The sequence below is a fragment of the Maylandia zebra genome, linkage group LG14 (assembly GCF_041146795.1).
Source record: "Maylandia zebra isolate NMK-2024a linkage group LG14, Mzebra_GT3a, whole genome shotgun sequence".
In the NCBI taxonomy this organism is placed as follows: Eukaryota; Metazoa; Chordata; class Actinopteri; order Cichliformes; family Cichlidae; genus Maylandia; species Maylandia zebra.
The window spans coordinates 8893366-8907609 of record NC_135180.1 but is presented as its reverse complement, the minus strand read 5'-3'; the positions used below and the strand labels follow the sequence as shown (position 1 = coordinate 8907609).

General features: G+C 42.0%; 1 protein-coding gene across 1 annotated transcript in view; it reads left to right on the top strand.

Annotated features, from left to right (window-relative positions):
- gjd1b (gap junction protein delta 1b) overlaps positions 1-13386 on the top strand; it is a 36269-nt gene extending 22883 nt beyond the window's left edge. The window contains exon 2 of the mRNA XM_076892172.1: positions 6880-13386. Coding sequence (XP_076748287.1) covers positions 6880-7729 — 850 coding nt within the window. The 3' untranslated portion in view covers positions 7730-13386. The remainder of the gene's footprint in view (positions 1-6879) is intronic.
- The last annotated feature ends 858 nt before the right edge of the window (positions 13387-14244 follow it).

The following is a 14244-nucleotide window of genomic DNA, read 5'->3' as shown; positions in this document are numbered from 1 at the left end:
TGGATTTGAAAATCTGAATTACTTCTAAACAACCTCAACATTGGATAATTTGCTGTGCCTTGCTGGCATAATTTACTCTTTCAGTGAACTCTTCTTTGGGCTTTTTGCATAAAGTGAACTTGCATCGAGCCCTTTGAGGCACCGAAGCTCCGCTCTGACTGGTGCGACAAATGTGCCCCCCTGCTCGGCTGAAACACGCTGTTCTTTAGTTGACTTAGCTTCTAGTCTGCACACTTCTTTCTCTTCATCTCCCTTCATTTTCTGCCCCTTGCCTGTTGCCGTGGTAACTAGCAGAGGGAAGTTGAGTAGAGGGGAGATTGAAGGGAGAGAGGGAAGATAGGGGTGTGTGTGTGTGTTTGCTGGGTTTATGGGTAAAGGAACCACTGCTGCGCTTCCTCATCCCTCATCCCTCTTCTTCTTCTTCTTCTTCTTTTTTTTTTATCTCCACTGCCACATCTTCCAATCTACAATCCTGTGTTCCTTATTGATCCCTCGAGCCACTTATTTTCTGTCCTTCCCCTCCTCTTCCTCAATATCCGCCTCAATATGAGCTTAAGAGAGCCTCAGCTATCTCATGATCGCATTCATCCACAGTTAATGAATTTTGTGATGTTTTTCCACCATATTAACATCTCAACCTTTCTCCCTGTCTAACACAGCACACTCAAAAATGCCTTTCCACAAACATCATAACACAGAGATGTACATTTGTTCATCTGCTATGCCTCATTATTATCTGAAACTCAGCTCCAGCGCATAATGAGAAACAACTCCCACATCACCTCGATTTCTATCATTTTTGAGGAAAGTTTAATTGGAAAAGACTGACATTAAAGATAGATTAAAGATTTCATTTCTAATACCACGGAGGCTGCACTGTGAATTGCACTTTAATTTCTCTGAAAGTTGAATAGTGTTGATTACCAGGGCAGCAGCAGCAGCAGCATTGCGTGTGTTTGTGTCCATGTATGTCTGCATACATATGGAGAAACAGATGGAACAAGATTTCTCCAGTCACATGCCAGAGCTATAATTTTTTTCATGCTATTGTACATTACATCAATTTTTTTTACAATTAACTGCATGCCCGTAATGAGAGCTTTCAAAACATACAACCACCCCTTTATTGCTAGAGCTCTATTGTCAGATAATGAGAAAGACAAAAAAAAAAGATGGCGGGTCAGGGACTCGCAGTTGCTGGAGGAGAGGAGGCGTTTTGGAGTTGGTGTAATGTTTTTGCATAATCACCAATAAATTAGTCAAAAGGAACAACAAACACTGTCTGCTGGGAACCGAGGGTGTGAGTGTGCTGAGAAACGTGTCTGTAATATCGTTCAAGCATATTTATAAATTACCCGGTGTATAAATATGCTCACTGGCTAGGCACTCAGTGATAAAGCAACACAAAAATCATGTAAATGAAGCTGATTTCAACTTTTTTGTAAAAATCTTTGCTTCATTTTAATTGTGCATGTTAATGTGAATCTGCACATTTCTCCACATGAGATAAGAAGGAAGTTTACTCTGTGGAATTTCATTTTTATTTTTTTTGTGGGAATCACTTGTGAATCAAGGCTTTACATAGAAAACTACAGACACAATTTTAAGATTATTCCGGATTATTCCTCATGGGGGCCGACGACTGCTGTTGTGGTGCAAGGGAGATAAATGGGGGCCCAAAGCTGCATGAAGAGTGAATAAAACCAAGAAAAGAAAGAATAATGCTCTGAAAAGGAGAGGGAAAAAAACAGGTGGGGTTTGCTCTGTGCGGTACGATAATCTAAAGCTATTCGATGGCATTAACAAAAAGACCCCTAATGGAAGAATCCTCCCTTGGCCCAGCCACAGATTACAGAACTGGGTTTGCGTGTGGAAGCTATTATATAATTCATTCTCTACGATGAGATTTTCCTCCATTGCTGGTTTTCTTTACTAACCCCTCTCTATCTCTCGCACGCCGTCACACTACTGGCACATACCTCTTTTAATTTAAGTTGAAGATGTCTGAGCCACTGCGTTTTTGGTGACTTTATAATCTTTTATCCCTGTCTGGAACTCATTCATCTTCAACAGAAAGCTGATGTCTTCTGTTAGCGCTCACTCAACAGTTTCCCGTCCCCGTTTGGACGTTCCTCTGCTACAGTATATGTGTGTTTGTGTGCGCACAATTACTGCTATACACTCTCCACCATTGTATTGTGAATTCCCTGCTTACTAAGCTCCTTAATGGAAGCGCTTATTATTTTTGGGGTTTTTTTTTGCATCTATTCCTTTCCCCTTTTCATTTTGGAAGCCATCACTGGTGACCTGTCGTTTTGATAGGAGTTACATGTGAGCTGCATGCCGCTGGACTCTGGAAAGGATTAACTCTGCCCTTCAACTCCACATCTGCGCCACGCAAGACTGGCGAAGCCACTGTGCGATTGGTAGATTACCGTTCACACAGCCAAATGCCATCTAATGATTATCTGGCAGGGTCTCAGGTGCAGCACCATGGGTCTCCCCCTGGATTCACAGTCCACTCCCAACAGTGTCCAGATAAACAAATCCTCTAATTGATATGATAAATCTGAGAAAGCTTTGTACTTTACCTTTTACATACTGAGTTGATGAAATGCTGAAACTGTTTTGTTTCACAAAAGTTAGATTTTACTGTTAAACAGAAACTGATTTGATAAATGGATCAGCAATGAACAAATAGTGATGTATTATAGTAACACTGGCTGTGTCTAAAAGATGTATATAGCCACCATCGCATCATCTGATGGTTTTGGATGCATTCTGGGATAATAATCGGACAAGAGAGTTGAGTGCTAAGCAAGTACTAGTAAGCTGCATTCTTAAGGTGTAAGGCTGCCAGAAGCAGACACAAATCTGGTAATTAGTGCAGGCTAATAAAAAAATACTAAAATTTTACTTGCAAAATGAAGTAATGGGGCTACCACACAGGAAGCCCCATTATTTGTCAGGCAATTCTATGAAAATGCTCCAAACACAACACAGTGGAGAAATCCAGTTTGGTGACTGTCAGTATCAGAGATGAGACCAAACAGAGCAAACAGGTATAGCTCCTTGTGTCAGACACCTGTTAAAGTATATATACATAATGTTTTAGGCTTAAAAAAGGATTCTTCTGATCAAGGAGCAGCACCTAGGAGCCTCAAGTCTTGCCCCCTTTTTAGTGGCTTGCATTATGTAATATATGCAATATTACCAACATATTTAAATGAATGCAAACACAACTGCAAAAATAACACTAACATGTAAAATTGGGAAGTGTATCATTCACTACTGCTGTCTAAATTACACCCAAAACACTCCAACTGTCTGTTGTGAAGCTCTTTTTCAAGAATGAGCTTCTCTTCATTCATCATACTGTAATGCCTGTTAGCACTAACTCCATGGCTATTTTTATATGTCAAAATCTAATGACTCGCACATGCACAAAACCCATAAGTCCATGATAAATGTAATGAGGTCAGGTTTTGATGAGCCAGTGAATGGCGTGTCCTCTGGGTTCATGTGAAGCAACGACAGCGATTCTTATTTATGACACTTTCATTTATCTAAACATTGGTGATTGGTGAGAGCACATCTTACACAGAATTCAAACCTCGTATTTAAGGGATTGAACAGTAATGCAACAATCGATCAACACACTAACAATATTGCTGAGCCTGTCTGCGGTGCACAATCTTGTTTTAGACAAGTATGGTCGCAGAATACAGTGCCAGACAGCCATCGGCTCATGGAGCGTGCAAAAAGCTTGCTATCTAAAGTGCTTGCTCGGTCTAAGATCTGAAAAATAAATGAAGGATGCCTAAAGTAAGAACAGAACAAAGAAAAAGATGTTGGCAAGAAAGAAAGTAGAGAGGAATATAAGAATCCAGTTTACCTAATATGTGTGTCTAACATAATGGAGGCACACAGACTCACAAAGTGTACAGATATGCCAAGTCATCACATGCAAGCAAATGCCCGGATAGACGCGAATAACGAGGCACACCTACACCGAGGCTGAGTTGATGTGAACCCATTTCAGGAGCAATAATCTCTGTCTCACCACACCACACACAGGAATAGCACCAAATCTGCAAACAAAGCTCACCTCCTTCTCACCTGTTGCTATGGAACTAAAAGGAAAGAGGGTGTATTGTTAACAAGAAAGCCAACAACACAGAGATGGTGCTTGGATATTACCAAGATTAATCACATTTCCAACTTAAGTGAGTCTAAACTGTGGTTGCTATGCTAGCTGGGCCTAAAGATGCAAAGAAAAGAGAGACTAAATTTAGATGTGGATATGTCATCGCTGCTTCCCCTCTTCACAAAACACACATACTCTGTTTGTAAGATACAGGTAGCAGGTTGACTTATGAGGACTGACGAGTAGCGTTAGCAATGCTCTGCACATAAATGTTTTTCTTCTGGAGTGTTTACTCTGGCTGATAAATGACATTTGGAGCACTCTTCTTCTCTGGTTCTTATCCGGGGGAACAGTGACTTAACAGTGACACAATGCCTCTCTCTCTCTCTCTCTCTCTCTCTCTCTCTCTCGTTAATACAGGTTTTCCCTTTTCTTTTCGGCTTTCGTCCTTAAAGCCCGTGCTTTGATTTCAGCGTCAAGTCACCTTGCTTAACTTTGTAGCCTTAATAAGGTCATTTCTATTGCCCTTTGGTCTTTATAGCTTTGTTTTCCTAATAATGAGTCAGCCATTGACAGTTCGGAACCCTTCAGTTCAATTCAGTCATATTTATATATCACCAATTCACACTAACAGTCCTCTTAAGGCAGTTTATACTTTTTAGGCAAAGGCCCTACAATATTGGAAGGTAACCCCAATAATCATACAACTCCTATGAGAAAGCACTTGGTGAGAGTGAGAAGGAAAAACTCCCTTTTAAGGGGAAGAAACCTCAGAGGAGGGGCAGCCATCTGCCACGACTGGTTCAGGTTGAGCGGAGGAAGATATGACAAAAGACACGCTATGGGAGAAAGAGTTTTTTCCATAACTAACGATGAAATATAACACTGGTGTATAAACACAAGGGAGTGGAAAGAGTTGATTGAATTGTTCAATCACCAAGAGAAGCAGTATGGGAAGATTTATCATAAAGGAAGTCCAAATCCAAACTGGGAGCTGGTTCTATAGTAGAGAGCCCTGATAGCTAACCCTTAGTTAAGACCAGAAAATAAATGTAGCTACATTCTTCTTATCAGTTTGCTCATATCGGGGTTAAATGGTACAGCAAAATGTATCCATGCACCTAACATGCGAGTAAAGAGAAACATGATGGTACCAGTCAGTCACAATAGCTCTGTGAGCTGCCATCTGTTTTCTCTCTAATGTTACTTTGACTTCCTGCTAGCATTTTGTTCAAAGGACTGGACATAATTTCATTAAACAAATAACTTCTGGTGGAGGGAATGAGGTTACCATAACCCAGCTAGAGATGCTGATGTATTTTAGGGAGAGGACATCTCATCCCCTCATCACCTCTATCACCTTTCTGATAGGGACGTTTTCTTGTAGATGAACACAACTCAATCAATCAATCAATCAATCAATCAATCAATCAATCTTTATTTATAAAGCACTTTTCATACAAAAAAAATGTAGCACAAAGTGCTTTACATAGTTAAAAGCAGCCCACCCCACCCTCCAACTCACTCCCCACACTCTCATTAACATAAATGATGTGAATACACATATATCCCCCCCCCCCACCACCCACACACACATACACACATGCGCACACTTAAAGAGTAAAAATTGGGCTGGGCTCGCATGAGCCAAGTGAGGAAACACTATAACAGGGAGCCGTCTGCGCCAGGAACCGGTCACAGACCGCAGCCTCCAGGCTGGGCACACAGCAGGAGGGAGGCCAAGGAGCCCCCCAGCCAGGCTGAGAGGACCCCCAGAGACCCAGCAGCCATGGTCGATCACAGCCCCGGTGCAGAGAGCGCCCTCTGAGGAAACACTGGAGATATGACGCAATAGGATATATACAGGGTAAAATGATAAAATAAATAAGAACAGGATACAATATAAATATAAATAGAGTAAGAAGATTAAAAAATGAATAAGAATAAAATCAATAAATATTAGGTAAAGTCTAAATTAATAATAGAATAACAGGATAGAATAAATAAGCATAAAATAAATAAATGTTAAGTAAAAGCTAAATTAAAAAGGTGGGTCTTGAGCCTGTTCTGAAAAACATGTACGTTCTCTGCGGCCCTGAGCTCCTCCGGCAGGCTGTTCCACAGACGAGGACCATACCACTGAAAAGCTGCCTCTCCGTGAGTATGTGTCCTGACTTTAGGGACAATTAAAAGGCCAGTACCAGAGGACCTCAGGGTCCGCGAGGGTTCGTATGGTAAAAGCAGATCTGAGAGATAAGAAGGCCCAAGACCATTAAGACATTTAAAAACCAATAAAAGAACTTTAAAGTTGATCCTGAAACACACGGGGAGCCAGTGCAGCGATTCTAAAACCGGTGTAATGTGGGCCCGCCCTCTGGTCTTCGTCAGCACACGAGCTGCCGAGTTTTGCAAAAGTTGTAAAGTTGAAATATTCTTCTTAGGAAGACCAGAGAGCAGGGCATTACAGTAATCAATGCGACTGGTAATAAAAGCATGCATCAGCATCTCCGTGTTGGCCCGAGAGAGAATAGGGCGGACTCTGGCTATATTTTTTAGATGATAAAATCCAGTTTTGGTTACATGTTTAGTATGTGGGATAAAACCAAGCTCAGAGTCAAAAATAACACCCAGGTGAGATGGTGAGATGAAATGCACAGTATTGTTATTCAGTGCATTCTCCAAAAGAAAATATTGTATTAACCCCATTTATCTCTGTGTTGTTTGTCTTTTAGGATCTTGCTGACTGTCGTTGTCATCTTCCGTATTCTGATTGTGGCCATCGTCGGAGAGACGGTGTACGAGGATGAGCAGACCATGTTCATCTGTAATACTTTACAGCCGGGCTGCAACCAAGCTTGCTATGACAAAGCCTTCCCCATTTCCCACATCCGCTACTGGGTCTTCCAGATCATACTGGTGTGCACACCCAGCCTCTGCTTTATCACCTACTCTGTCCATCAGTCAGCCAAGCAGAGAGACCGGCGCTACTCTTTTCTCTATCCAATAATGGAGAGGGACTACGGCGGAAGGGATGGGGCTCGGAAGCTCCGCAACATAAATGGAATTCTAGTTCAGCACGGAGGGGATAGTGGAGGAGGGAAGGAAGAACCTGACTGTCTGGAGGTGAAGGAGATCCCCAATGCCCCACGGGGCCTCACGCACGGGAAGAGCTCCAAGGTTCGCCGTCAAGAAGGGATCTCCCGCTTTTACATCATTCAGGTGGTGTTCAGAAACGCCCTAGAGATTGGCTTCTTAGCGGGCCAGTACTTCCTTTATGGCTTCAGCGTGCCTGGGATTTTCGAGTGCGACCGCTACCCGTGTCTCAAGGAGGTGGAGTGCTACGTGTCCCGGCCCACAGAAAAAACGGTTTTCCTGGTCTTCATGTTTGCCGTGAGCGGCATTTGCGTTGTGCTCAATCTGGCTGAGCTCAATCATCTCGGCTGGCGCAAGATCAAGGCCGCCATCAGGGGCGTCCAGGCCCGCAGGAAGTCTATCTGTGAAATCAGGAAGAAGGACATGGCGCATCTGTCTCAGCCACCCAACCTGGGACGCACACAGTCCAGCGAATCGGCCTACGTCTGACGATGAAGACAGACAACAGAGGGGGAGCGGGATGAATGTGCAACAGAGAGAATGAACGAATTCTGATTTTAATTTAATGAAGATGGTGTGGAGGTCAAACAAGATGACCTCTCCTCTATGACAGAATGAAACAGAATGTAAAAAAAAGACCAAACCTCAGGCTCTGCGGCGCTGAAAGTCAGCAGAGGCTTGAGAAGGAAGAAAATTAGAGAGCATCAAAGAGGACAACAAATTTCGTTTTGCAAACATACATAATAAAGACATGCTGATCTCATAAGGAGATAGTCCAACTGCCATTTTATACTTCTGTCTTTTTTAACTAACGACCTTCTCTGCTTCTCGTTTCTTATGCGGAGAATTAAATCCTCACGGGGCTGATCTAGAGATGAGAGTAAGAGGGGAAGAGGGAGGAAAACAGATGAGAGGCTGTTTTGTGTTCTCTGGGGATATTTGAAGGCGACATGGTTGTTTGATGCATCCCATGGTGCTTTTCTTCTGGACTGTGTCAGCCTCAGTGAAAAAAAATGGGAGGGGGGGCAGGATAGGGGATGGGACAGGGAGGATGAGCAGCAGCAACATTATTAAAAAGAGGAACGGAAGAACTGTCAAAGCCGTGACAGACTCTGGGGAATGAAGGCAAGTTTGAGAGTGAGGGAGAACAGGAGGGAGACGTCACGCTTTGGGAAAACATATGAACCAAGGAGGGGGGGGGGAAGACAGAATGTTTTTCTTTTGCTTCCTCTCTTTGCCTGCTTGAGATTTTGAGGTAGACCGACGCCAAGAGAGAAAGCGCTGCCTCCCAACAGCGTGTCATGCCTCTGCTGGAACACCGTTACAAGCCAAAACCAAGAGAGTAAGACTGACGATGTTTATGTTTAGTCTCTTGGCAAAAGTTGATTTTAACAGAAACACAGTGAGTACAATAAACACTCCCCCCCCTCTCTGCCCTATCCCTTACTCTTGCTCTGCTCCACTGTACAGACCCGAGGGGTTTTTCGAACGACAGCAGTGACCTTCGCTGCTCTCCTGCTGCGTAAACATCTGAGAGGAACTAATGAACAAACGGATGATCGGCCAGACAGCGTCAGTCTCTGCTAAAGCACAAACTCCACTCCCTCCAGCTTTTTCGTGTGCTAAGAGATGAAACAAAAAGAGAAGAGCGAAAGATAACGAAAGAGCTTGAGAAGAGATCGCTTTACTACAACTTTAAACAGATTTCATAAAACACATCACAATGAATAATGATTTTTCTTCTTTTGAGAAAGCGATGGTGCCATCCTTGAGATATTTAATTATTGCTGAAACGTTACATAGAGTATGTCATGGTAATATTATTTATCCATTTAGAGTATATCCAAATAGATTTATTTATCTTTATGGGGCGGGTTGATTGGGAAATCTTGTTGCTGTACTTTTTATGTATAAACTGTCTGTCTTTTCTTTTCATTTTAGTTGAGTTTGAAGCATTTGTCACTGTAGGTCCTGATTAATGACATGCACGGTGTAGGAAGGGGAGAGATTTGTGAGCTTTGATATAAAAAAATGCTTTGAGGATGTGCAGCTGATTTTTTCAAACTTCTTTTGCAGCTCTTTAGAATAACACTTCTTGTTACTTATCTGAATTTAAAATGCAGTTACACCTTTATGTGTTTTATAGAGCCTTGATTTTCTTCAAAAATCAGCTGCGCAGCTTCAGGTAATTAAGGCCTATGAGCCATTAGACAAAGGCATGTTTACACAATGCGGTGTTTCTTGAATGATCAAGCTGTGTAACTGATCGTAGTTGCTCTCTAGGGACAGTTGTAGGTTGTTTGTTTTTTTAATTTCAGTGGCTTTCGTTTTGCATTTCTTTCCTGACTGGATTTCAGCATGCATGCATGGTGAGAGAAAAGAGAATGATGTGCAAGAAACAGAAAAAGATAAAGATGACAGAGAGTGTTGCACCTTGATTATTGCAGACGAGTGAAAGAGTGGCAGACTGAAGGAAGTCACGCTGGGAAAAAGATTGTATTTCTGGACACATACAGACATGCACGAGTTTATGATGCAAAAGATGGAGGGAACACACTGTGTGCCTACTGAACCAGATATAGAGACAGTTGGGTATACTTTCGTTCCACCAGCATGATTTCCTCCTGTAACTCTGCGGGGAGGAGGCCCAGGTGACTGAGACAAGGGCACAAGAACATAGCAGTTCATGCCAAACTCACAATTTGTCTGTTTAAGTCTTGTTGCAGAGGCCATAATCAGTTTACAGGTAATTGTTACAGACCAACACTCTGTGCTTTCGCCATTTAGGAGTATCAAGTGAGCATTTGCAAACTGATCACCCCTACGGAGCTCTACAGTGCAGTGGCTTCTTGTATTTTCTACACAGTCAGCCTTTAACTTATATTTTATGTTAAGTCATAAAAACCATGCAGAGTACATATAAATGATCACTGATCATTTTAAAAAGAAAAATCAGTGCCACAAAATGATATTGAAGCTATAGTGGAAATACTCTGGATATGACATGATGCTAAGTAATGGCCCTAGATCTGCAGTTGGCCTTTGAGCTTAAGCAGCAGCTCTATTTTTACATTCACTCTTACTTTTATAATCTCTGTGATTCTTACAGGTGATTATCCCCAGATTTAGTCTCTTCTGAGGATGCCGATGGGACTCGGTGAAATCAGCGAAGTTTACTACGTGGACTAGGAGGGACAAATGTGCTGACAGGCCATGCCAGAATGCCTAAGGGTTGAGCAACCCCTTGGCCTTCACTTACTGTGAGCGTGTACTTCTAGTGAAAGCTTAAATGCTGACCTTGAGCTTAAAAGCCAAGCCAATGTCCTGTACTATATGCAGCTCTGGCTGAAGAGTCACTGCACAGTACAGCGCTGATCTAATCCCTGCAGAGCACAGGTCAGTGCTGGACTATTTTTACTGAATGGCGTGCACGCATGTTCAACATACACTCATTCCGCTACAAAAACAAGCGAATGCAAAAGTAGGAAGAGGAGTTTGAGCTCAGTTTAGAGCTCTTGGATTCTGTCGTTATGTCTGGTTTCATTCAGGTCAGAAACACAAACATGCACGCAGTGTGAGGATGTGGAAGGCCATAAACGTGTCCTGGTTTTCTTCGGTTTACATTTATCCAGAGTTCATTAGCGACTTGCAGCCAGTCAGTGGGTCCATCACGTTCCAAAAGTAAAAGCAGGCCTCAGTTCTTCCAGCAGTCCACTACTCTCCACCGTCTGCTTTTCTATTTGTCAATGTGAAATGAAATATGCAATTTATTTATTTTGTTTTTTTATTTGCTTCTCTTTTTGACGTGTGGGTTCATTTTGTTGTCTGTTGCTCTTTTCGTGCAGTGACATATCAAAAAAAAAAAGAAAGATGTTTTTTCTATGTAACGGAACAAAAAAAAACTATATGTGTAAAATCAAGGGTAGAGTTCTGAAATATAAGACTAGCAGAAAATATGTTATATTTCCTCCCTTGCCAAAGTGATATGCAAAATTTAATTAATTTTCAAAGATTTTGTTTATTTTAAATGCATGTGTAATTGCTAGAGTAAGCATGTTTCTATGTTTTCTTCAACAGAATCTTAAAAGAAAGGCTTTTTAAAGTCCAAAATATGGAATGAAGCTATTTTGTCTCGATGCCAAGTGTGTATATAATTTACCCAGTTTTCAGACACTACAGAGCCAGGCAGAGTATACCAACTCAGTGATGTTAAAACTACCTATTACATTTTAGCCATTTGAATTTCCAAAAGGCTAAACCACTGCATACGGTAAATCTTCTAGTTCAAGAAATTTGCACACCGATATATACCTTTATAATTAGTTGAGCTTTGTAAGCCAGTCGCTCAAATGTTGTACTGTAAAAACCACAGGGTACACAGGAATATGAACGTACAGGTAAAAGACTGGCACCATTTAGATGTCAGAACATTCCAGGGTTTAGCCTCCAGCACAAAGTGTAACTGACCTACAGTTTCCCGCGTTTTAGAGTTCGATGATTGACTCCTCAGTGAAGCTCCCTACGGACAACCTATTCAGGAAAGAAAACTGGTGATCTTTTACACCAGTCTTTTTTTTAGTACAAATACACAAAAGATTGCTTTTATAAAAACAGTATGCGTGTCAGCATACCTTCCATTTTCGATCGAACCTTGTACTGTAAAGCCCAACAATGAAAATTGTCCTCAAGCCTGATTGTTTACCTGTTGGTGCTACTGAGGTTGGATTTCAGATACATTGCCACATTCCCTAATGTCCAGCACACTACTGCCCACAAATGTACCACAGATCAGTGCAGGTCTCCTTAAAAAAAATCAAGCCGTTTCTCTTGACTGTTACTAACAGATGGCCACGTGTGCAAAAGCATACAGCCTGATGACATCATTTCCCTAACTCTCCACTTACTTTACAATGCAGAAAAGTAGCAAACAAATTGATTCCTCAGGAAACGCAGCCTGTAAATGAGCTGTTTCATTCATTCACACAGAGCTCATTGAACTTCTACATAACTCTTTATTCTGCTGCCAGAAAGACCTTAAATTAACTTAATCCCATTATGTAGCCAATTTTAAGGGCTAGTAGTGGCCTCTGAGCAAGTTTTGAAAAATGCCCCTCTCATTCACTCAAGGGCTTCTTAGTACAAATTGAAAAGCCATGGAAAACAGAAAAGAAATTCAAACTAGGCATGGACAATGTGCACTCATAGCCCAAGATTAATATAGTATCGTCAGTTAGGCATTAAAATCATTTTTGCATTTAAATTGAAAATTAGACAACTTGTGTCAAATGAAAAGCTTTTTACTCAGTTTAATTAAATGGAAATGAAAGTTAAAAAACTCCTTTACCAGATGTTCAGCTTCATTTTATTGTGAAACAAAAATGTTCCCTCTTCCTCCTCTGAACTCTGGGCGATGCTGGTGCTGCCACCCTACAAGGTGCATAACACCCATTTCAGGTTTCAGGAATGCACCTCTCAGTTATAATTACTTCATCTAATTAGACTGAGTGGTAGATCCAGGCAGGATGGCATTTAACCAGTGCTGCCACCACCTACAGCAGTGGTCACAGTGCCATTGATGTGATATTACTACCTGGAAAGCTTCAGGTTGTTACAGTTAGTGGAAAAAAGGAGGTGCAGAACAAGTGGAACATCAGTTCCACTCCCTTATTTTCCATCCTCCTGATTAAGACCAGCATTTCATGAGCTCAGACCACGCTGTGTCTTTAAACCGATGTTACAGTGAGAGGGATGAAACCAGAATTGTTGTGTTTTAGGGGAATGGGGGAGCAATGTCAAACATGGCCAATATTTGGCATCCATTAGTGGTGATCAATATTTAAAGGATAACAGATATAGAATATAGAGAATATAGTTTAAAAAATGTAGCCCTAGGCAATCATCATTTGTAAGCTTAACCTTTGCAGTCATCTGTGACATCTCCAGATGTAAAAAACATGGACTGAACATATGAACAATGGACTACACGCTGAAACACGCTCACACTTGTAACCGTGATCGGAGAACCTGTCGTTTCTGACTGCTGATTTTACAATGTACGTGACGGACCTTCGTTGAAGGTTCACTGTATATTTCTGACTGGTGTACTGTATGTAAAGACTGAATAAAACCTTGAATGTTACATCGAGCCTGAACTGGCATCCAGCCTGCTGATTTATGACCTATAAGCGAGCGTATTCGTCCATTTGTGTGTTACAGATCGGGTCGTTTTCTGAACGATGTGTTGTGTGCGTGCGTGTGTGTGTGTATAGAAAACGTGAGTGGGTGGATATGTGACCACGTGGGAATGATGAGATTTAGGGGGGGAAGCTTTCTGTGGTGTGAAGGAAACTGAACAAAGGTGGCCACAATTCATATTTATACAGGTCTATTTATAGCAGACAGAAAACAATATTTGAAGAGCTGCGTGCAGCACAGCTGGCTGGTGTAATGATATTTCTGAAGTCAATAGGTGACAGCAGGATTAAAACCTGATTTTATGATGAAAGGACAGGGTGCGTGTATGTGTGCAGAGCTTTTTTCACACTACATGCAGCAGAGTGCATCCAAAAAATACAATGCCTGCATGTATGTAGCATGTTTCTGTGTGTGTGTGTGTGTGTGTGTGTGTGTGTGTGTGTGTGTGTGCGCGTGTGTGAGAGAGAGAGCCTATTTGTGTGTGTGCATGTGTGACCAACCCCCATCCACCTTCCTCAGCAAGGTCACATGGTGGCTGTGCTGGACTGGGATTGAAGGCTTGTTGCCACGGCGATAAGCCAGCCGGTAATATCTCTAAGCACAGCCAGGATTAATCTGCCAACAGATGGCTGGCTGCTCAGCACCACTTCCTGAAACACAGACATACACAGAATTCATATTCACCATCATCATCCTCGGCATTATTGTCCGCTTATCCTTTCATATCACCTTTGCTTCCGCTGGGACGCCGCCATACACATCATCAGTTTCCTCCAACATCGAAGCCATCCACCTTTACTGCATCAACT